The sequence below is a fragment of the Herpailurus yagouaroundi genome, unplaced genomic scaffold (assembly GCF_014898765.1).
Source record: "Herpailurus yagouaroundi ecotype Mexico unplaced genomic scaffold, PumYag 187, whole genome shotgun sequence".
In the NCBI taxonomy this organism is placed as follows: Eukaryota; Metazoa; Chordata; class Mammalia; order Carnivora; family Felidae; genus Herpailurus; species Herpailurus yagouaroundi.
Window position 1 is genome coordinate 17198890 of NW_024412418.1, and position 24142 is coordinate 17223031.

Sequence of the window (24142 nt, forward strand, 5' to 3'; positions counted from 1 at the left end):
CACAACACCGGGGATCAATTTGTATTTGCTGAATGGTCTCTGTTCTGCTATAATTAGTCGTACGCCCCACTGATTCTCAGTTTCATTTGTATTACTGAGGGGGTGAGACTACATGATATATTTTTAGCAATAATGTTATAAAATTTTGGGGACTTAAAAATCAGAGTTCCATTTATCAAAAAAATCCCAAGACATGAGACTATTTAAAAATTTTTTTTAATGTTTATTAATTTTTGAGAGACAGAGAGCACAACTGAGGGAGAGGCAGAGAGAGAGAGAGACAGAGACAGAGACAGAGACAGAGACAGAGAGAGAGACACTTCTAATCTGAAGCAGGCTCCAGGCTCTGAGCGGTCAGCACAGAGCCCGACACGGGGCTCAAACTCAGAAGCCATGAGATCATGACCTGAGCCAAAGTCGGACGCACAACCAACTGAGCCACCCAGCCGCCCCAACATGAGACTAAAAGAAGCCAAAATTATTTGGGGTCTGCTACTTACTTTAAGGGTAACAGCTGCTGCCTTGATAATAAAATCGTTTACTGATACTTTAATGTCATCTGAAAGAAAAATAAGCATATCAAAATTAGGGTTCATAATGAAACTTTAACATTGACCATTATGATTGCAAACTTACTCATTAACAAACCATAATGAAAAATATTGTAAGTTTTTGTTTAATCGCTTAGCAAAATTTCCCTGATTAGAAAAACTTATATGAGGCCCTGGATAAATAATATTAGCCATACATGTAGACAATTACTTCTGGAACTTGATTATAATTCTTTTAAAGCTTAGATATCATATACAAGAACTTGAAGGATACATTATAATCGTAATTAGAAAGAACCAACCCCTATCTCTCTAAAAACACAAATGGTCTCTCTATATAGATTCAGATGATTCGTTTTTTTCTCTCATCCTTTTCAAATGTCTTCATTCTGCATGAGCTTTATAATATATTGATTATACTAGAACAGTGGTAACACAGTCACTTTAAAGATATCTATATCTATCTATCTATCTATCCATCCATCCATTCATCCATCTAGAAAGAAATTTCTTACTAATGGAGTGGACACCAAAAAAATTTAAGACCAATGAGCTGCTTTTTAACTTAACAAAACAGGATATAGCAAAGGCCAAAGATGAAGCAATGTTGGCACACGTCCTGGTGCAACGAACAAAATGAGGTTTTCTGCCTAGTTTTATGGTGATTCCATTAAATCAATTTCCTTCCAGTATACATAATGATTTCAAGGTAAAGCTGAGGTCCCCTCCCTTCCCACAGAGCTGATCATAACTTAAGCATTTGATTTATACTTTTGCTTTTCCAGGTGGGTAGGAAAGTATTGAAAAATGTAAACTACACTTGATTCTCCATTGCAATGGCTTCTAGACAAAGCGTTTAAGATAAAGATCTCGTCAATGGTATGTGGCAAGATAAACAAATCCCGTTACTATAGTATCATGGAATTTTATATGAACAATGGCTCATTCCCAAGGCATGCTGGAGATTTCAGAAAGACACTAGATGAATTGCCATAAACCCAAATACTGCCAAACTGTCACGGTAAGACTCACCTGCTCATCCAAATCAGTGCTCTTTTAATTCAGATTTCCAGAGACATAAATATTTTTGTTTGCTTGTTTTAAACCTCTTTATGAGTAGAAATGTGAGTGGGTTTCCAGTGCTTAGAGAATTTTAATGATAACCAATATAAAAGACTTTGTCTACATACATTCCAATAGGTGGACAGATATTAGGAACTCCTTATGCTTACTCTTCAAGGCTCCCTCAACCTCCTTCTCACTTTATCTACTATCCATAGGTATCCACAGTGAAGACTTCCCAAACCATCCACCGGCTGATGATTCCCAATCTACTGCCTGAGTCCACAGTGCTCACCTAAATTCTCTGCCTTCATTGTACTCCAACATTTAGTACTGTTGAGTTGATCACTTTCTTCACCTCAAAACACTGTCTCTTACTGGCTTCTGTGTCACTATATTCTCCATTGTTGTCTTCCACTCTTTACCACTTACTCATTTTCTATCCCTTTCTCTCAAGGGTGGAATCTTCCCAGGCAAGAACTTTCGGTTCCATGACTTTGATACCATTCATATGCTGATGATTCCTTCAAATGCTGCCTCTAATCCCCATGCATCAGGAGCTTCAGGCTTATTATATGTCCAATTTCTCACATGACATTTCTCTTAGGCATTGAAAACCAAAAAAGTGCAAAGGAGATTTTTTCAAGTTATTTTATTTTTAACTCTTTATTACGGAAATTTTCAAATATATAGAAAGGAGACCGTTGGTGACATTGACTGAGAATAAGAAATAGTTTGTGAGGGAATATCAAACATTTTCATTTGCCTATCATTACAAAACAGTGCAGACAGGCTTATAGAATACTATATTATAACTATACAAGAAAGAGGACTGGAGATAAATAATGGGGGCTCTAAGAGCCCCTCCTCCCCGAAAATTCCTAATTGCAAAGACATACCAAACTTGGGACCATGAAAAGATACTAGACTAATCCATCCCTCCACTGAAATAGTACTGTTTCCTGCCTCATGAAAGGAAGAAACAAGGAAAATTATTCCCCTAATGATCTCTATATCATGACTAAGCAAGTACACTTAATATCTATAAAGAGAGATTCCAAGGTTAACTTTTTGAATACAGAGAATTTTCTTTGAAGTAGCTTTCCATTTATTTCCTTGAACTTTTAAAAGCTGTCAGGCTGTCTTTGTATGAATTCTTCAAAGTGTGTATCTAAATTGAAATATCAGTTCTGTTGTCACTTAGCATGTAGAAACCCAGAAGAGAATGTTTTTCCCACCCTAATGGAGCAGAAGAAAAGCAGAAGTTACAAAATCACAACTTTTCTTGAGTCCATTAGGGAGCCAAGGTTACAAGGCAAACAAGTGAACTGAACGTCAAGGGTGATGGCTCCCCTCTGAGGAAGGACGAGCACACAAAATGATTAACCGCTGTCGGAATATGGGAAAGTACAGGACAAAGTATGGGACAATGCGCGTGAACAAAGGGGGTATCAGCAGACAGATGGAAACTATAAAACAGCATTCGAATGGACACCTCAGGGAAAAAAAAAAACATGCTATCAAAGATAAAGATTCTTTTTGTTAAGATTCACAGACTAAACATAGCCAAGAAAAGAGTCAGTGACATTGAAGCTGGATCAACAAAAATTATCCAAATGGAAACACAAAGAGGAAAAAAAAAGGTAAAAAAAAAAAAAAAAAAAAAGAATAAAAAGAATAGGGGATCTAAGAGCTTTAGACAATTCAAACAATTGAGTATTTATAATCAGAGTTCCAAAGAGAAAACACATCAAGCAGAACACAAGTGGAATACAATGGCTAGGAGTTTTCCGAAATTAATGAAAGACAACAAACCACAAATCCAAGAAGCTGAGAGGAAACCCCAGCAGGATAAAATACAGTATAAAAAAAATGCTAAAGCATATAATAATCAAACTGCTAATGGAGAAAATCTTGAAGACAACAGCACTGGAGGGGAGACATCATTATAGAGGGGAACAGAGATATTAAGAACGGCAGCAGATATTTGGCAAGTCAGAACATAATGGAATGGGATCTTTATTTCAAGTAGTAAAACCAAAAATCTTTTTACTCAAAACTCTATACCCAGCAGAAATACCAAAAACGAAGGAGACACACCCATCAGGATGCTTGCCAACAAGTGTTGGCAAGGATGTGGAGAAACTGGAACCCTTGGGCACACCTGATAGGAATGCAAAATGGTACAGTCACAATGGAACACAGCATGGCAGCTCCTCAAAATATTACAAATAGAATTACCATATGTTCCAGCAATACTTCTGGGATAGACCCAAGAGATATGAAAGCAAGGACACAGAGAGCTACATATACCCCCATGTTCACAGCAGCATTATTGACAATAGTCAAAAGGTGGAAGCAATCCAAGTGTCCACTGACATATAAACAAACAAAACATGGTAAATACATACAATAGAATATTATTCAGTCTTAAAAAGGATGGAAATTCTGACATATACTACAACATGGATGAACCTTCAGACAATACACTAAGTGAAATAAGCCAGTCACAAAAAGACAAGCCCTATATGATTCCACTCATATGAGGTACTTAAGAATAGTCAAATCCATAGGGACAGAAAGCAGAATGCTGGCTGCTAGACAAAGGCTGGGAGGAGAGGAAAATAGGAAGCTATCATTTTAGTGGGTATAGAATTTCAGTTCTGCACAATGAAGACTTTTGTGGATAAATTGCTGTGGTTGCACAGCAATGCGAAAGGATTATTATCCCTAAGCTGTGCACTTAAACATGTTTAAGATGGTAAATTTTATGTTACACATATTTTGCCATAATTAATAATTAAACAAAGGGAAATACATGAAGGAGAAATAGACTTTTTCAGATAAAAGCTGAGAATTTATTGCCAGCCAACCTGTATTACAAGACACAATTAAAGGAAATTCTTTAGGCAGAAGTAAATACCAGACAAGCATTTTGTATCTACATAGAGAAATGAAGAAGGCCAAAAAATGGTAAAAAGAAAATGGGCAAATGCAAAAAGACTTTTTTTCCCCACATTTTTAAAACTCTTTTAAAGTTTATGTTTTAAACATAATTGATTTGCTAAAGCAAAAACATATCAGACATATATGCTGGTGCTTATACCACATGTGGTAATAAAACATGACAACAAAGGCACAAAGGATAGAAGGGAGAAAATCGAGTATGTTGTAGTAAAGTTCTTACATTACACACGAAGGGGTGTGATACAAATTTGAAGGTAGACTGTGATGAGTTAAAGAATTATATCGTAAACCTTAAGGAAACCACCACGTAGAAAGAGAAAGGTAAAACAGAAATAAAATGGAATTAAAAAATTAAAAAGCAACCAATCCAAAAAAAAAAAAAAAAAGTAAGAAAAAACAAAGGACAAAATTACTAAATGTGAATGGTCCAAACACCTTAATTAAAAGACAGAGTATGGATTAGATTAAAAAATAAGAAAATTATTTGCTGTCTGCAAGAAGTCAGTTTAAATATAAAGACAGGGACACCTCAGTGGCTCAGTCGGTTAAGCGTCTGACTTCGGCTCAGGTCCCGATCTCACGGTTTGTGAGTTCGAGCCCCATGTGAGCCCCATGTGCTGACAGCTCAGAGCCTGGAGCCTGCTTCGGATTCTGTGTCTCCCTCTCTCTGCCCCTCCCCCTCTATTGCTCTGTCTCTCTCTCTCTCTCTCTCCCTCAAAAAAAAAAAATAAATAATAAATTTTTTTAAAAATTAAAAAATATAAAGACAGATATATTAGAAGTAAAAAGATATAAAAACATCAATCAAAGAAATTTGGACTGACTGTATCAATATCAGATAAGGAAGGCTTCAGAGTAAGAAATATTATGCCAGGAATGAACAGAGACATTTCATGACGCATCAATTCATCAGGAACACATAAAATCCTAAATGTGTTCTGTGCCTAATAACACATCTTCAAGATGATATAATACCAACAGTACTCAAAGGGAAAACAGACAAATCCTAATCGTAACCAGGGATCTCAACACTCTTCTTTCAAGAATGGACAGAACACGTAGGAAATCAGAAAGGATATGAAGACATGAACACTACTCCCAGCCAACTTCACCTGACATTTATAGAACACTCCTCAGAGGTAGAACACACATTCTTTTCAAATACACATGAAACATTCATCAAGATAGACCATATTACGACTCTAAAATCTCAACAAAAGTTAAGATTTACATCATACAAAGCATGTTCTCTAAGCACAATGGAGTTAAGCAAGAAATCATAAAAGAAAGGCTGAAAAGCCCTAAATATTTGGAAATTATATTTACACTTGCAAATGATTCATGGATCAAAAGACACATCACAAGGAAAATTAGAAAACATCTTAAATAGAAAGAAAAATAAAACACATCAAATTCTGTGGAATTCATCTAAAGCACTGCTGAAAGGGACCTTAAAAGCATTATATGCTTATGTTAGCATCAAAGTTTATTATATGACATTGATCTCAGCTTTCACCTTAGGAAACTAGGAAACTAAGGAGCAAATTAAACCCAAAGCAAACAGAAAAAAAAAAAAAAAAAAGGAATAAAGGCAGCAGAAACCAATGAAAAGAAAATTAGAAAAACAATGAAGAAATTGTATGAAATTAGGTGACTGTTTGAAGAGATCAATAAAATTTATAAATCCCCAGCCAGATTGATCAAGAAAGTCAAAAGACACAAATTACTAATACTGAAAATGGAGACATCACTTCAGATTATATAATGTTAGAAGTACTATATAGTAAGGTAATACTATAAACAACTTTATGCCAACGACCCCTTTATCCATAGTTCTGCTTTTCACAGTTTCAGTTACCCACAGCCAACAGCAGCCCAGAGGCAGATGATCCTCCTTCTGACATACTGTTAGAGGGTCATCAATACCCTAACACTATGTCCCAATGCCTACATCATTCACCGTGCGTCATCTCACCACGTTGGCATGTTATCACCTCACATCATAACGAGAGGGGCGAGTACAGCACAGTAAGATACTTAAGAGACAGAGAGACCACATTCACTTAACTTTTATTACAGTATTCTACTACAGTGTTCTATTTTATTATGATTGTTGTTAATCTCTATGTCTAATTTTTAAGTTAAGCTTTATCATAGGTACGTATGCACAGGAGAAAACACAGTATATACAGGGTTTGGTACCATCAATGGTTGCAGGCATCCACTGGGGGTCCTGGAATGTATTCCCTGTGGATGAGGGGGGACTACTGAAAATTTTATCACCTAGATGACATGAACAAATTCCTTGAAAGACACAAACTACTCAAGCTCATTCCAGAAGAAACCGATACATCTATTTTTAAAAACTGAATTTGTAGTTAAAAGTCTTCCCACAAAGAAAATCAAAGGCCTAGATAGACAGTCTCATTGGTGAATTCTACCAAATAATTAAAAAGGAAATAAAATCAATTCTACCCAAACCTTTCAGAAAATAAAGGAGAAGGAAACATTTCCTAATTTATTCTGTGAAATCTGGTAACAAACCCAAGAAAAAAACAAACAAACATCTTTAAGAAAACCACAGGGTAGTTATTATTCATGTGCACAGGTATAACAATTCTTAGCAAAATTTTAGAAAATGGGATCAAGAAATATATAAGAAAATTAATGATTGATGAGTTTTATACAAGGAATACAAGTTTATTCAACATCTGGAAATCAACCAAAATAATTCATCAAAATAACAGAATGAAAAAGGAAAGATTATCTCAAAAGACACACAAAAGTATTTGACAAAATTCAACATCCGTTTATGCCTAAAACTCTCAGCAAATTAGGAATATGAATTTCCTCAACTTAAGGAATCTACAAAAAACCTACAACTAACATTAAAGACTGAATGTTTTCTCCTAAGACCAAGAACGAGGCAAAAATGTCTGCTTTTGCCATTTATACTCATCATTGCAGGTTAAGACAGAGGTCTTAGCCAATTCAAAAAAGCAAGAAAATGAAATCAAAGCCATACAGATAGAAAGAAAGAAAGAAAGAAAGAAAGAAAGAAAGAAAGAAAGAAAGAAAGAAAGAAAGAAAGAAAGAAAGAAAAGAAAAGAAAAGAAAAGAAAAGAAAAGAAAAGAAAAGGAAACATCAGTTCATGCTAAAAATTCCGAAGTCTCCCAGCAACCTTAGTTTTAACTAATTTGCTGGGAGGTACATTACAAATTTCATAACCTGAAAGTTCATTTTGAAAAAGATATAAAAAATTAAAACTTGTATAAAGAAGAGTGATATCTAAGATGTATGTAAAATCTAAAACATTTTTCAATCATTTTGGAGTTTTTACTTTCTAAAATGTTAAGGATTGTTGGGGCGCCTGGGTGGCGCAGTCGGTTAAGCGTCCGACTTCAACCAGGTCACAATCTCACAGTCCGTGAGTTCGAGCCCCACGTCGGGCTCTGGGCTGATGGCTCAGAGCCTGGAGCCTGTTTCCGATTCTGTGTCTCCCTCTCTCTCTGCCCCTCGCCCGTTCATGCTCTGTCTCTCTCTGTCCCAAAAATAAATAAACGTTGAAAAAAAAATTAAAAAAAAAAAAAAATAAAATGTTAAGGATTGCTTTGTTCAGATATCATACCAAAAACATGATTTACTCAATACAATGGAATCGGTTTGTTTCTTATAAGAAAAGTGAACCAATTCTTTTATTTAGTACTAAAATACACCCAGATGATGAAACCAAAATAAAAAGCTGCACAATGTGCCTTTGTAAGTAAAGGATTTCACAATAGTTAGCACATGTACTGTATTAAGTAAATTTAACTTTACTAACCTCTGACCAGACTTTGTCTAGCTTTTAAAACAGCTCCAAGGTCACAGTCAGTAGTAGCATATGCATGTGGTACAGTACTTTTAGATTCAGTTAACCTCTTGGCAATAACTCTTCGAATATTGCTAGCAGGGATTTCAGTGAATGTGCCCTGCAAAGAAATTGCAATCTGTCCATTAAACCATAAATGGAAGTGGAAAAAGCAAATTCTAATACTATAATCTAGTCTCAGTAACTTAACTCTTGGTAATTAAAGATTAACAGAGGAAAAATACTATTAAAAATTCTTAGTATAAGGAGGAATATAAGAAATCCAGAGAGCTTTAATTTTATAGTATACAACTGTAGAAAAAATTGGTAAAATCCATGTCTTAGTTATAAATGAGAATCTTATGTTACTTTGTATAAGATGATCAAAAAGAAATCTACCAGGTCATGAATAATTCTCCCATGGGTGTGTGTATGGGACAGAGACAGACAGACACACACATACCACTGTAAGCAGCTTGTTACAAATATCACTTAATAAAACTCAAAGCATCCAACACATCAACAAACCAACAACAGACAATTCCTACTTATAAAAATGGTGTGCAGTAGAAAAAGATAATGTACTGGATAATCTGCCAAACTATTTCTATTTTGGTTTGTAATTTAAAAAGAAATCACATGAGTATCATATTTCCTAAAAATTCATAATAAAAAGTCTAAGTGAGATAATAAAATCTTCCTATAACTTACTATAGCTTTTCCACTCTGTTCTTTGAAACTCTAACAAAAAGCAGGATGGACATAAAACTACCTGTGATTCCTTTCTTGTCCTTCACTCCACTCTGGGACTAGATCACAGTCACTTCTAATCAAGCAGCTAAAAATATACCTGAGTCCTTAGGAAACTAAACACTTTGTTAGTAAAGTATTTGTTCAGATAGAATGAATGCTCTCTGTATACCATAAAAATTTGAAAGTAAGGTTTACCTTCCTAATTTGAATAACCTACTTCTTAAAAACATAAGATTTGATTACACATAAATTTTTTGTATATGAAGTCACGAATCATGAATTTACATTAAAAATTGTTTCCCATGAAATTTGTACCGTTTGCAAATTCTTTAAAATACTATACTGGAATATATTTCTCCATCAGAAAGAGCAAGATAGGTTTGTTTATTTTTTAAGTGCCCAGTTTTGTTTTTTTTTTTCCCTTTCAGTTTTACATGAACCTGATTATCCTGCATTTCTTCTGATGGGAAACAAATGACATGAAAGATACTAAGAAAGGGAGGTAAAAAGAGGCAAAATGGAATATTCTGACAACAAAAAAGGGCTGTTACTGCCTCCATCTGAGAAAGAATGACTAGCTATACAGTCTCTATAGTTCTTCACAGTCAGAGTATCAATTCCCTCAGTCAAGGGGCGCCTGGGAGGCTCAGCCTGTTGAGCGTCCGACTTCGGGTCAGGTCACCATCTAATGGTCCGTGAGTTCAGGCCCCACATCAGGTTCCAGCTGACACTGTAAAGCCTGCTTTGGATCCTCTGTCCCCCCATCTCTCTGCCAATCTCCCGCTCATGCTCTTTCTCTCTCAAAAATAAAAATAAACATTAAAATAAAACAGCCACAGATGAGGGCTAGTGGTGGCTACCAACCATTAGTACCACACCAGAGAAAAGCTACGTGAAAAGCAGCATGATTAAAGAGCCTACTTATATGGCACTGGCCTTGAAAGTTAGCACCACACAAACTGGGTTTGTGCTAGGAGTCTGCACGACATGAAGTATCTGGAGAATTTTTTCTTTATCACTGTTAGCTACTACTAAAATGGATTGGTAGAATTACACGTAAAACAGACAGCTGGGGCGCCTGGGTGGTTCAGTGAGTTAAGTGTCTGACTCTTAATTTTGGCTCAAGTCATGATCTCGCAGTTTCCTGAGTATGAGCCCCAAGTTGGGCTCTGGGCTGACGGTGCAGAGCCTGCTTGGGCTTCTCTCTCTCTCTCTCTCTCTCTCTCTCTCTCTCTCTCTCTGCCCCTCCCCCACTCATGATGTCTCTCTCTCTCTCTCTCTCTCTCTCTCTCAAAATAAATAAACTAATTAAAAAAAAACCCAAAAAACAGACAGTAACGGTTCTTATTGGGTTCCTAGTTCTCACTTAAGTCCGAAAACATACAAATCTATTCAAATGATATTACCACTACATTCGGTTGTCCAGGAGTTGAGACCGCTGGGATCATCGGCCGTGCGTATGGTGGCGTGGCCATGGCCTGTGGGGGCAGAGGCACTGCGGGAGTAGCTAGAGGGGCTGGGGTGGGTCTGGATTCAGTAATCTTGCCCGTTTCTTTCAACTGGACCAGTTTGAGAGCATCCCTGAAGAGAGAGATAACCACGATTAGCAACAAGGAATAGAAGAGAACATTTAGAAAATGGAGATACGGAGGGAAGGTACTGAAATAGAGAGATGTCAGGGCTGTGATGCAAAATGAATTACTTGAGTTACACAAGCAAATCTTATCTGGTCTGCTGATTCATATTATTCACCCAATGGCTACAATATTTGGACATTTTCAAAAACCAAACAATTTGAATTATATCAAAGTTTTGGGCGTAGATATCTTTAAAAAGGAAATTAGTCCTTTTCTTGGAGGGGGGGTGTCATTTGGTAGACGAACAATTCTTAAACCATACTCTCATTCTTTATACTTGTCAAATAATTTTCACATGGCATTCAGAAAATGTCAAGTTTCTGATGACTTTTATTAGTATATTTACTAAATTACTGGATTTTCTAGTGTAAATAACCCTGTTATGGTCAGAAACTCATACCATTTTAAATATTGCTCAAAATGTTAACAGCATCATCTCATGAAATAAACCTACCCCACAGCATCATTCAGAATGAAAGATAACTAAACTAGTAACAGACTTACCCTGCATTAAAGGTATCTTTGTTTTTTAAAAGGATGTAAGTGGATGACTAAATACACCAAGCTTTCAATTTATGCTAAGTTATAGTGGGTATGAAATAGTACATTTTCTTAAACAAAATGCCTTCTCGAAAATTATAATACCTGACAATTTAAAAGAACTCTTTTCAAAAACAGAATTTTATAGTAAAAAAAATGTTTTAAGCTAAAAACTTTTTCAAAAAGGTTTTATGTGATCTAAAAACAACTTCAGGGTGACACTAATTTAAAGGCAATTTACATCCTTTAAATTTCTCAAACACGGTTAATTATTCGTTATTGTTTACTGAAAGAATTGCTGAGGGGAAAAACCTAGCATCTGCCGGGCATGTCTGAAATTATCCTTCCCCGAACAAAACCTTTTTACTTAATATGGCAACATGGTAGGCAGAATTCTGAGACGGATGACCCCAACATTCTTGTATACACAGAATTATTACCTGGTTACACACCCTGCATAATCCCTTGTGTAGGCCTGTGAGTATGATGGATGCCGCTCCCCTGATTAGGTTACATTATGTGACAAACGTGACGGATTTTGTACACACAATTCAGGTCCCAAATCAGCTGACATGAAGTTAATCAAAAAGCAAAAGGAAAATTACCCTGGCAGGATCAGACACATCAGATAAGCCCTTTAAAAGGAACCAGAAAGTCTTTCAAGAAGAGATTTGAATGGAGAGAGACTCTCCTGCGGGCACCGGAGAAGCAAACAGGCACTTGTGAACAGCCTGGGGAGATGACCATGTGGCAAGGACCTGAAGGAGGTCTCGAGGAGCTAAGACCAGTCAGTCCTTGGCTAAGACCCAGTGAGGGGCTAGAGTCCAACAGCCCCAAGGAACTGAATTCAGCCAACAACCATGTGAGCCTGGAAGAGGACTCCAACCTTCAGATGAAGCCCAAGCCCTGGGCCAACACCTTGATTTCAACCTTGTGACTATAAGCTGAGAACCCAGCCATGCTGGGCCCTGGCTTCTGACCTACAGAATTGTTAGATGATAAATAAATGTTTTAAGTTACTAAGCTTGTTGTAATGTTATGCAGCAACAGAAAATTGACCCAGGCAGGAATGCTCCAACCTGGGGCACATTATTAGAGGAATCCCTCAATGGGTCCTAATAGCATTTTTAGGAAGGAGGGTCCGTGCTTTATACCAGGTCCAGAAAGGGGTGCATGGAGTTAACACCAAATATAACTTACTTACTTCAAAGTTAAAGAGCTGACATTTAATATGAGAGGTCAGCTGACGAAGAAACCTTAAATGTTTTATCATCTTGGATCCCCAACTAAGCATTCAAAGTGGGAGTAAAAGGGGCACCTAGGTGGCTCAGGCGCTTAAGCATCCAACCTCAGCTCAGGTCATGATCTCGCAGTCGTGGGTTCAAGCCCCACGTCGGGCTCTGTGCTGACAGCTCGGAGGCCGGAGGCTGCTTAGGATTCTGTGTCTTCCTCTCTCTCTGCCCCTCCCCTGCTTGTGCTCTGTCTCTGTCTCTGTCTCTGTCTCTCTCTCTCTCTCTCTCTCTCTCAAAAATAAACATTAAAAAAAAATTTTAAGTCGGAGTAAAAATGGAAAAATTAGCCTCTTATGTATGTATTGTGTTTATGCTAATTACATAATTTCATACCAGGCCTGTGAGGGAGGTATTATCATTCCCAATTCAAAGATGAGTAAGTAGGCTCAGGGAGGTTAAATTCCAAGTCTAAGTCAGAATTTCTCAATCACCTACTCTGTTCCACGTGTCAAGGATACAGTGTTAAACAAGACACTTCCCATCAAACAGCTTTACTCTCTGTTATGTTAATCAGGCAAACAAATGACAGATAGTGATGTACTATGAAAAAAATAAAGCAGAATAACAGGATGAGTGATGGGTGAGGATGGGGGGGGGCGCCTGGGTGGCTCAGTAGGGTAAGTGTCTGACTCTTGATTTCGGCTCAGGTCAGGATCTCACAGTTCACGAGACCGAGCCCTGCATCGGGCTCCATGCTGTCAGCGTGGATTCTCTCTCTCCATCTCTCTCTGCACCCTCCCCACCACTGCTTGCGCGCGCGCGCTCTCTCTCTCTCTCTCAAAATACATAAACTTAAAAAAATAAATAGAATAGGGCAGATGGTCAGGGAATGCCTGAGGAGGCGGTATTCACGTGGAAAGATGAAGGAGCAAGCCTCGAGAAGAGCCCGGAGAAGCATGTTTCCAGGCAGGGAGAGCAGCCAGGGAAAAGGCCTCTCTTAAGGACAGAAGGCAGGTCGGCATGAAGAGAGCAGTGAACAAGGGGAGGGGGTTAAAAGATGAAGCTGGAGAGGTGGGCAGCAAGCAGCCGCCAGGGCTGGCATCAAACCCAGGTATGGCCAACTTCAAAGCCTATGCACGTTCTACCACTTTTCTAACACCTCTATGCACATAGTATGCAAATATAAACCACATCAGAGTCAGAATAATTTTTTCTCACATGAACACATCAGAATAGAATTCAGCACATCTAGGATTAACAGCAAGTCTGGGACTGAACGAAAAAATGCAATCTATGTAATCCAAAGCTAAACGTAGGCAGTGCTGGTTTTCAGGGCATGGGCAACAACACGGTGACGGGAACAGAAAGGACCGGGGAGAGGAGGAGATATGCGGCCTAGGGAATGACCTTGTGTACCGTTAAGGCCTTGAAGAACAAGCTTACTTCTGTTTGGAAATTAATTTTTAATTTAGATTTAGAACCAAAAGCACCAGTTTCCAGTTAATTATGATAACATTTACATATGAAGTAAATGACTGGCAGCATCATTTCTGGGGATTTATGCCATGAGCCAAAACCCTAGCCAGATAAATAAAAATATGAGCATGGATATATAAGGCCTCTCTGTTGATTCAGAAAAATGCCTTCAATAGAAGATACTTAGCTTTTAAAGGCTCTTACAAATCACAGCTGAACGTTACTAGTCTCTTCCCATTATATAAAATACATCTCTCTCACAAAACCTATTACTAATCTGGGTTTTAAGTCAAATTACAGTTTAGTATCAGAGTGGCATATCTAAAATACATTTTATTTTCTTTATATGGGGATCACTAGTTTACTCTCAGTTATCAGTTAAAAATAAGCAGATAAAAATAACAGGTAAAGAGACTAAAGAATCTAAAATGCCTGAATACACTGATTTAAGACTGGTCACACTAGGGGCGCCTGGGTGGCGCAGTCGGTTAAGCGTCCGACTTCAGCAGGTCACGATCTCGCGGTCCGTGAGTTCGAGCCCCGCGTTGGGCTCTGGGCTGATGGCTCGGAGCCTGGAGCCTGTTTCCGATTCTGTGTCTCCCTCTCTCTCTGCCCCTCCCCCGTTCGTGCTCTGTCTCTCTCTGTCCCAAAAATAAATAAACGTTGAAAAAAGAAAATTAAAAAAAAAAAAAAAAGACTGGTCACACTAAACTGACACATCTTTATTTTTTTTTTAATTTTTTTTTAATGTTTATTTATTTTTGAGAGAGAGCGCGTGCAAGAGCGAGCGGGGGAGGGGCAGAGAGAGAGGGAGACACGGAATCCAAAGCAGGCTCCAGGTTGACCTGTCAGCACAGAGCCGGACGTGGGGCTCAAACCCAAGAGCCGTGAGATCATGACCTGAGCCGCAGTCGGGCGCTCAACCGACTGAGCCACCAGATGCCCCTAAACTGACACTATCAGCATAGGTATTACTATTTTATCAAGAAAAAAAAATAGTTTAGTTTCATTCTTGTAGTAATTAAGATTCTTGGGTAGAACAGCTCTTAGTAAAGAATAAAAGCAAGAAGTCATTAATCATAAACAAGAAAACAGAAAATCAATTCTGGCCACTGCTTCACAGTCAGCTTTTATTGCTAATTTCACACTTACATACCTCGTAAAGTATAAATGTTAACTATTGTTTAATAACAGCCAACAATTTAGTTTCTATAATGCAGAGAATGACTTTAATGATTCTGTCCATGAAATAATTAATCAGACTAGACTGAAGAATTAAGTAGGCATTAAAAGCTCTAAACATTAGGAGAAAAACAAATACACCACACACTTCTGCAGAAACGGCAGAAGGCACCTTGGTGGTTCACTCAGGGTAGAATCTTCTCTACCAGGATCCCTTAGAGAGTAATTCATTTGGGTGGGCAATGACTTAGTTTTCAAAAGAAATACTATTACAAGAATGCCAGACACTTGGCCTGTCACACTGGTCAGATTTTTGATGCTGTGATATGAATACAAACATTAACTACAACTATGATTTAAGACACAGATATACCAAAGATGTTACGTTACAGGCAAAGAACTTAAATATATTCTCTCGAAAGGTGGCCCCAGCGCTCGTTTTCCTAAAATACTACATACACAGGCAAAACAAAGTCCATATGCTTTTGCGCAACATATATTCTGAGTGATATGTTTGAGCAACATTAAAATAGCAACCCTAACACTTAGGATCTACTTCATAAATACAATGCATCAGAGGCACTTCTTCAGCAGTTGGAACTGATTTTTCTATTCTACTTGCATTTTTAGTTAACAGTGGAAAAAGGAAGGATGTCCCTCCAAATTCCAAGAATGTGTGCTAAGGGATTTGGGGGGAAGCTTATGTCAAAGGCTGCAGTTTTTCAATCTTATCAGAATATGCCATTTTTGGAGATGACAGCAAGTCAAAGTTTTTCCCAAAGTCCACCTTAACGTTAAACTTAAAACACAGGCATCTTTAGTAGCATACAAAGCAAAAATCCTGAATAATGCATGCTTTCAAGGATCTTCCCACGAAATCTTTTGTAATGTGTCAAAGTTTGAAGACCAAAGGTTGACTCCCTTATGATGCAGAGTTAAAGAATAAGGACAGGAAAGAGAACTGGATATGAGGAGGAGGAAGATAGCAAAAACATTAAACATGTAACTCTATTTTAACAGTGCTGCCTTTGGGTATACAGCAAGACAATACCATCTTGTTCTCTTTAATAAATGTTACATTACTGTTATAACTTCAACTGAGGTTTAAAAAAAAAGGTATTTGGGGACGCCTGGGTGGCTCAGTCGGTTGAGCGAACGACTTCAGCTCAGGTCATGATCTCGCGGTCCGTGAGTTCGAGCCCATGTCGGGCTCTGTGCTGACAGCTCAGAGCCTGGAGTCCGTTTCCGATTCTGTGTCTCCCTCTCTCTGCCCCTCCCCCGTTCATGCTCTGTCTCTCTCTGTCTCAAAAATAAATAAACGTTAAAAAAAATTTTTTTTTTAAATAAAAATAAAAAAAAGGTATTTGTTCATCACATATGTATTAAGCACACATGGAAAGAGAAGGGAGAAATGAAGAAAGCACTATTTCATTCCTCTGCTGTCACACCAATGAACTGCCTTCTAAAATGTCACCTGATCACCAACTTCAAAGACTTTTCTCAGATCACACATTCTTAACTTTTTATCCAGTTCCTAGATATCCTCCAAAACAGGAATTTCAGCCTTCTGAAAGTTTACCTCCTGATTATCTCAATTGTAACTACTGCTCTACTACCTACCAAACCTCCCTCTCTAGTTCCAAAGTGTTTCCTGCAAATAACATTCACCTCTCGGACCCTGATGCCTGCGCGGCTCGTCAGCACTGATAATAAGCTTCAGAGCTACCCCATCACTCACGCCACTGAGACAAATACTTTCTCAAAGCCCTTATTGTATTTATGGAGCCAAAATTTCATGACCCGGATCAGAATTCCAACTTCAGTCCTTGACTGGTTGCTATCCTGGTCTATTGTTCCACATTCAGTCCTTTACGAAGGCTTCTGGATTCTGTCCGTAGAACACTGTCTGCGTCAGAAATCTCTCTTTTACTTCTTCCACACACATTCAAGCATTTTTTATCTTTTACCTGAATTACTTTATAAGCCTATTAATTTATCTCCTTACCTCAAGTATTTTCCTACTCCAATTTATCTTATGGAAATTTGCAAAATTAATCCTTCTAAGGTACAGCTATGATTATTTTACATTTCACCAAATCTTACTCGATGATTAATGAATTAAATATAGACTCTTTGTCCCATCCCTCAGAAATATAGGTGAGTATCCCTGGTTATGAAGAAAGATGCTTTATCCCATTTTTACAGGGAGTTTACTGAAGCATAGACTGGTAGATTAATAAAATTAAGGTATGAATGGTAGATACGAAATAGGGATTAATGTGGGAGAAAAACTAGGCTTAACTGGCTATCGAGATACTTAATTTTAATTTTTTATGGCTACGTTTTTAGGTCCTTTAACTAAAAATTCACAGCCTAGGATGCTCTTTTTCAGTCAGGAGTCAGGACAGCTGATTTCCTGCTCATGTAGTATGGCAGAACTTCACAGGATGTGTTTAAGAGAACCACAGACACATGTTTGATGAGCAAATCAATAAGGCTATAATACAGATAAATGAGACTATCTAAGAATTAAGGAGATACCGCTCCCCATAAAAATAATACACAAACATAAACTAATGCTTTAATGAAGACTAAAATAACCAATGGGGAAAAAAAAAAAAAAAAAGGTCCCTTGGTCCAGCACTGCCACTTAATAGTTTCATAACCCTTGCCCCATCGCAACTTAAAAACTTTTAAGCCAGTATCACCGATCACTTTTTATCAATATTATATGAACAGGGAATAAGCATATTGTTTTAAGACATTAACTCAATTTGAAGAATTTAATATTACTGCCATAGAAATATAACAGATAACACTACTGCAATTTTACATTAGTTCATATGCCTAAAGGATTAACCTTTGTCTTCCCAATAGACCAAGTTTGAATAGAGCAGGCGCTATCTGTTCTCATACACTCCTGAAAGAAACAAAATTTAAACAAATTGGTAAAACATATCAGTGTTCTTGAACAGGAAGACTCAGGATCATCAAGATATCACTTCTTCCCCAACGTAACTTACAATGCGATACAATCCCAATAAAAACACCATCATCCCCCTGCGGAGTCCCGTCAGCAGGGCAAATGAATGGTTTAAAATTCATTTGGAAGAATAATAAAATAAGAATAAACCAAGAAAACTGGTCTATTGAAAAAGAAGAGCAAGGATAACTCTATCAAATTTTAAATCTTACTTGAGAATATTTATAATTAAGAGTGTGGTACTAAGCAAGTGAGGTACTAACTCATGGACAGTGAGATCAGTGCAACAGAAGACCTAAGAGGGCCAACTGCATATGGAAATCTCTTTGGTCATATCATTGACTAAATTCCAAACAGATAAGAATGAAAGTATTTTTAAAAGTATATATCTAGGTTTTAAAAATTTAAATGTGATCGCTAACTTATTTCAAGTAAATGTAAAACAATACAAAGGTTCACCACTCTGCACTCTAATTTTCTGCATTTATCACCATTTCTAAGGATCTGGCTTTGTTACCAAATTAGAACTGTTCTTCACTAATGCTGTAATTATTCAGAAACAACCCTTGCACAGAATATAATTTACACTGCCAAAGCAATTAAAAATACAAAAGAACAGTATACATCCTTTTAAATCTTAACACTGAATAAGCTCTTCTTAAAATACTTTCAGAAAAGGATGATCATGATAAATAATGGAATTGGTTGTTACAAAAAGCACAAACAGGGGCACCTGGGTGGCTTGGTTGGTTAAACGTCTGACTCTTGATTTCAGCTCAGGTCATGATCTCACAGTTTTGGGAGTTTGAGCCCCGTGTCGGGCTTTGCGTTGACAGTGCAGAGCCTGCTTGGGACTCTCTTTCTGTCCCCCCCCCCCCCCCGCTTGCCCACCCTCTCTGTCTCTCTCTAAATAAATAAATAAACTTAAAAAAATTTTTTTTAATTAAAAAAAAAAAAAGCACAAACATACTCTTTAGTGAATATCCCCCGAGGGCCAGTGGCTGTGCCCTGGCTAGCATCCAGGGAGTGTTTTTCCAGAATATTACGGGCAGCTGGACTTAAACGGAACCTAAGAAGAAAACATGAAGAGATTAAGGAAACCAATAAACACTTAAATTTGAATCGAATGTACATAAACGTCAACAATTTTGCTGAAACTTAGAAAAATAAAAACTTACAATGAAATTGAAATGATTCCCACAGATAGTCACGGTAAAATAAATTAATCTGTACGAATCTGGTTTACTTTACTACCAAAACATTTCATACAAAGTTACTTAGTTACTATTTCAAAATACTCTTTCAATAAGAGTAAATACACAGGGTGCCTGGGTGGCTCAATCGGTTGAGTGTCCAACTCTTAATTTCAGCTCAGGTCATGATTCCAGGGTCATGACCCTGTGTCATGAGGATTGTCAAGGATTGAGCCCTGCGTTGGGCTCCGCGCTGAGCCTGCTTAAGATTCTCATTCTCTCTCTCTCTCTCTCTGTCTCTCTGTCTGTCTCTCCCCCTCTGCCCACCTCCCCTGCTCTCACTCTCTCTTTCAAAAAAAAAAAAAAAGTAAATATTCAAAAGAGGAGAGCTCCTATTTCAAGTAATAATTTTTCAAATGGTTCCTAATCAAACACATCAATACGGAACTAGATAAATCATTCCTTCATTTTTTCTGTGTGTGGTAAAAATACACAAAATTTACAATTTAAAACATTTTTAGGTGTACAATTGAGTGGCATAAAGTACAGTTACACCAGCCATCTCCAGAACTTTCATTCTCCCAAACTGAAACCCTGTCCCCATTAAACACTAACTCCCCACTCCCCTAGCTCCCAGCAGACAGCTTTCTACTCTCTTTACCAATTTGACTACTCTGGGTAATTCACGTAAGTGGAATCATATTACATCTGTCTTTTTGTGGTTGGCTTATTTTACTTAGCATAATGTCTTCAAGGTTCATCCATGTCATGGTATATGTGTCAGTGTTTCCATCCTTTCCAAAGCTGAATAACATTTCATTGTATGTATATGGCACATTTTGGACACATGAGTTGTTCCCATCTTTTGGCTACTGTGAGTAACACTGCTATACATGGTTATACAAATATCTCTGAGTTCCTGCTTTCACCTTTTTTGAGTATACACCGAGAAAAGGAATTGCTTGAGTACATACCGAGAAAAGGATCATATGGTAATTCTATTTTTAATTTTTTAGGAACTGCCATGCTGTTTTCCAGTGATTGCACCATTTTACATTCCTACCAACAGCGCACAACTGTCGTAATTTCTCTGTCAACACATTATTATCATTATTTTTTTTTAACAATAGCCAATCCAATGAATGTGAAATGGTAGCTCGCTGTGGCATTGACTGGCAATTCCCTAATGATTAGGGACACTGAGCATCTTTTCACATGTTTATTGGCCATTCATACATCTTCTTTGGACAAAATATATATTTGAGTACTTGGCCTATTTTTTAAAAAAATTTTCTAATGTTTATTTATTTTTGAGAGACAGAGACACAGAGCACCGGTCAGGGAGGGGCAGAGAGAGGGAGAACCCAGAATCCGAAGCAGGCTCCAGGCTCTGAGCTGTCAGCACAGAGCCCGACGCGGGGCCCGAACCTGCAAACAGGGAGATCATGACCTGAGCCGAAGTCGGACGCTTAACCAACTGAGCCACCCAGGCACCCCTACTTTGCCTATTTTAATTGAATTGTTTGTTTTGTTGTTGTTGAATTGTATCCTTTATATATTTTTAAAAGACATTAGTATTTACATGAAAGCAGTATTTTAGATTTACTCCAAAGAGTTAAGAGGCAAAGCACTTACGTTGATTATTAGACATGGAAACTGAGACATACCAAAAGGCCACACAACTACTGAGTGTCCACTCTTCGATTATGACCTTTAGGCAAAGCAGCAGATACAAATAACTATACAGTTTGATAAAGATGTGAAAACTGAAAACTGAATAAAAGGGGCTGGGTCCAGAAGTGTGTAACTAAAAAATGGAGAGGAAGGAACGTGGTACTTGCTCCATTTTAGGGAAACAGCTCTAGGCGCTATGGACTCAGTGCTATCAAATCTTTAGATTTTTCAGAAGAAACTGAAATTTTAGATTTTTGGTAAGATTAACTATAACCAATTCAAAACTTTTATTTAAGAAAATCACCGTGTGGGCCAACACTGTGCGGTTCACAGGTCTGCTGCTACACCCCCGGGTCTCAGACTCATTAAGTCTGAGTGATGGATCGTCACAGAATGACAGGTACACACTGTGGTCTCTGCAACAGGAGAAGAGCAGTGAACACAGCCAGGAGCCTGCCTCTGATTTTCATGGTAAATGAAGGGAAGTTAAAGCAATGCAGTCAGAAGTGCTGTGTAAACAGTGACGGGAATTTACAACTCAGCACTTCAAAATCACTGTGGATTTTTTTCTGACAAAAGCTGACATTGGTAAGCTGAAGGAAAAAAATTTTAAAAAGGAAAAATTCTGCACTTTTATTTAAGTTTGAAAGTGGTTCATAAGAGGACCCTTCTCGATGAAGAGCTTTTTCTTATAAAGTAATTTTGTATAATTATAGAGAATGTTAAAATAAATAAATGAACTTGTTAGAATTTTCTGAGTCCATCCATTTAAGCTATGCAAAGCTGAAATGAAATGGTGTTTACTAAGTGTGTTATACAGGGATAAAATTGAGCTCTAATCTGTGTCAGACACTCACATGCAGAATAGTTGCAAAGAAATGCATGTTAAGATGCTAATTCCATTTTACTTAAAAAAAAATTTTTTTTTAATGTTTATTTTTTGAGAGATACAGAGAGAGAGGGAGAGACAGAGAGAGAGAGAGAGAGAGAGAGAAAATGAATGAGTGGGGGAGGGGCAGATAGAGAGGGAGATATAGAATCTGAAGCAGACTCCAGGCCCTGAGCTGTCAGCACAGACCTCGACATGGGGCTTGAACTCAGGAACTGTGAGATCATGACCTGAGCCGAAGTCGGAGGCTTAACTGACTGAGCCACCCAGGCACTCCTGCTCATTCCATTTTACATCAGTTATACATTTAAAACTGGAATTCACATTATGGTAACTAGAATTCCATGGATGAAAACACGATCTGAAATTTGGTATATTAAATTCCATCCCAGAAGGCTAAAACCTAATTCAAGTTCAACATGGACAACACAGACTGCTTTGTTCTCCACCAGGTGAGCAGAGCTTTCCTACTACCTGGAACAGGGCAGGTATTCAAGAACTATTTGTTTGTTGAATGAACAATGACACAAAATAATCATTCCTAGGCGTCAGTTACCTAAGAGAAAAAAAGGAAGATCAGCCACTTCATATATAAGGTACAAAGATGTTTGACAATGATTAAGATACCCTAGGAGTTGCCATCACTTTCGGTTTCGTTTTGTTTTTTTACATCAGCATCCAAATAAACATACTCACTGCAGTTTTCCCGGTCTATGTTCCTTTTCGACAGGAGTAGAAATCTGTGGTTCTGGCGAGGGGCGAGGCACTGATGGTTTTGAAGCTGGTGATGGAGGACCTACATCTTTGGGGATTTCAACATGTTTCCAATCTTCTCCTTCTTCAACTAGCAAACCAATTAGTGCACCTAGCCGTATATTTTTAGATCCTTCTTCAACCTATATTTCAAAAAGAAAATAACTGCAGAGATGGAAAGGCTCATGACCTCACCAAGTAGTTTACATAATTCTGTACTGATTAGAAAGACCTTAATTTGAGCTAAAATCTGCTCCCAAGTCAGCCTGCCTCCTCCTTCCACCCACCACCATCCTTTCCTGCCTTCCCCCATGTATGCCTTCCTTCACCATTCTCCCTCTCCCAGTTATTCATGAGACGGCCTGAAAAAAAAATCCAGAATCTCTTCTCTGACAGCTTTCAAATATGTAAGAGTGATCATACCATCTTCCTTTTGATGTCAATCGTACAAATCCAAACAGGAGACTATGGTTTTATCCTTCAACTGCTTGTCTTTCCCAGACAGTTTCTACACAATGGCTTAGGAATTCCAGGAGCTCACAAGGAATTAACTCTCCTAAGTGAGTCCTACTGACTACTGTTAACATAAGATATGTTCAGTGAACAGTCTCTGGAGAAAAGAATATCCCATCGTCTAAACAGAATTGGTTAACTACTCTGGTTAATGTTGGTTTCTGTCTTTCCCTATATTTAGTTTTTTCCCTATGTATCTATTTACAAAACCTGAGAAATAAAATAAAAGCCCATGAATTTTTACAAGTACAACAGAAACACACTGGTGACTCAGCTAATCAAACAATTTTTCATAGAAAATGTCAATTAAAAGAATAAGATTGAAGTTAAAAAAAAAACTTAATGTATTTTAAACATTTCAGCAGCATTCATTTATAAAGGAAGAGTTGCTTTTTATTTAGTTAGTAAGATAAGTCCCTAGAGAACCTTCAGATGACAATGTTTTTAAGTTCAGTCAGTACTGGAAGAAAATGTCATTCCTTTAAAATTTGTATTATTCTCTTTCAATTACATTAAATAAAGTTCATTACCGATGTAATGTAGTGAATAATAGAATGCGAGGCTGAAAGATGTGCATTAATAGAGTAATTATAAGAGCTTAACTCCTAAAAGGGGTATGACATTTCTGACTAACATTAATTTTGATGATTATCAGTATATGCGCTAGTCTAAAAATAAATAAGGCATAAGTTCTGGAAGTTAGGAAGCTTTCAAAGTTTACTAATTACTGATGGAGAAGAACAGAAATAACACTTGGATGAAGCTAAATACATATATAAGACACAGGTACATAAGATAAGGACATTTCATGAAGTGCAACCTGTGAAAAAAACACAAAACAACCCAAGAACAATTTGTTTAGCTGTCTGTCACATACTGAAGTTTT

The 24142-nt window shown here is 37.6% G+C and overlaps 1 protein-coding gene across 2 annotated transcripts in view; it reads right to left on the reverse strand.

The window, feature by feature from the left end:
* The window catches only part of PDHX (pyruvate dehydrogenase complex component X), a 73728-nt gene that overhangs the window by 13943 nt on the left and 35643 nt on the right, over positions 1–24142 (reverse strand). For both annotated transcript variants that reach the window (XM_040495466.1, XM_040495467.1), the window contains exons 4-8: positions 22687–22886; positions 19205–19303; positions 10591–10765; positions 8405–8552; positions 501–559 (exon numbers count right to left, since the gene is read on the reverse strand). In XM_040495466.1, coding sequence (XP_040351400.1) covers positions 501–559; positions 8405–8552; positions 10591–10765; positions 19205–19303; positions 22687–22886 — 681 coding nt within the window. The remainder of the gene's footprint in view (positions 1–500; positions 560–8404; positions 8553–10590; positions 10766–19204; positions 19304–22686; positions 22887–24142) is intronic.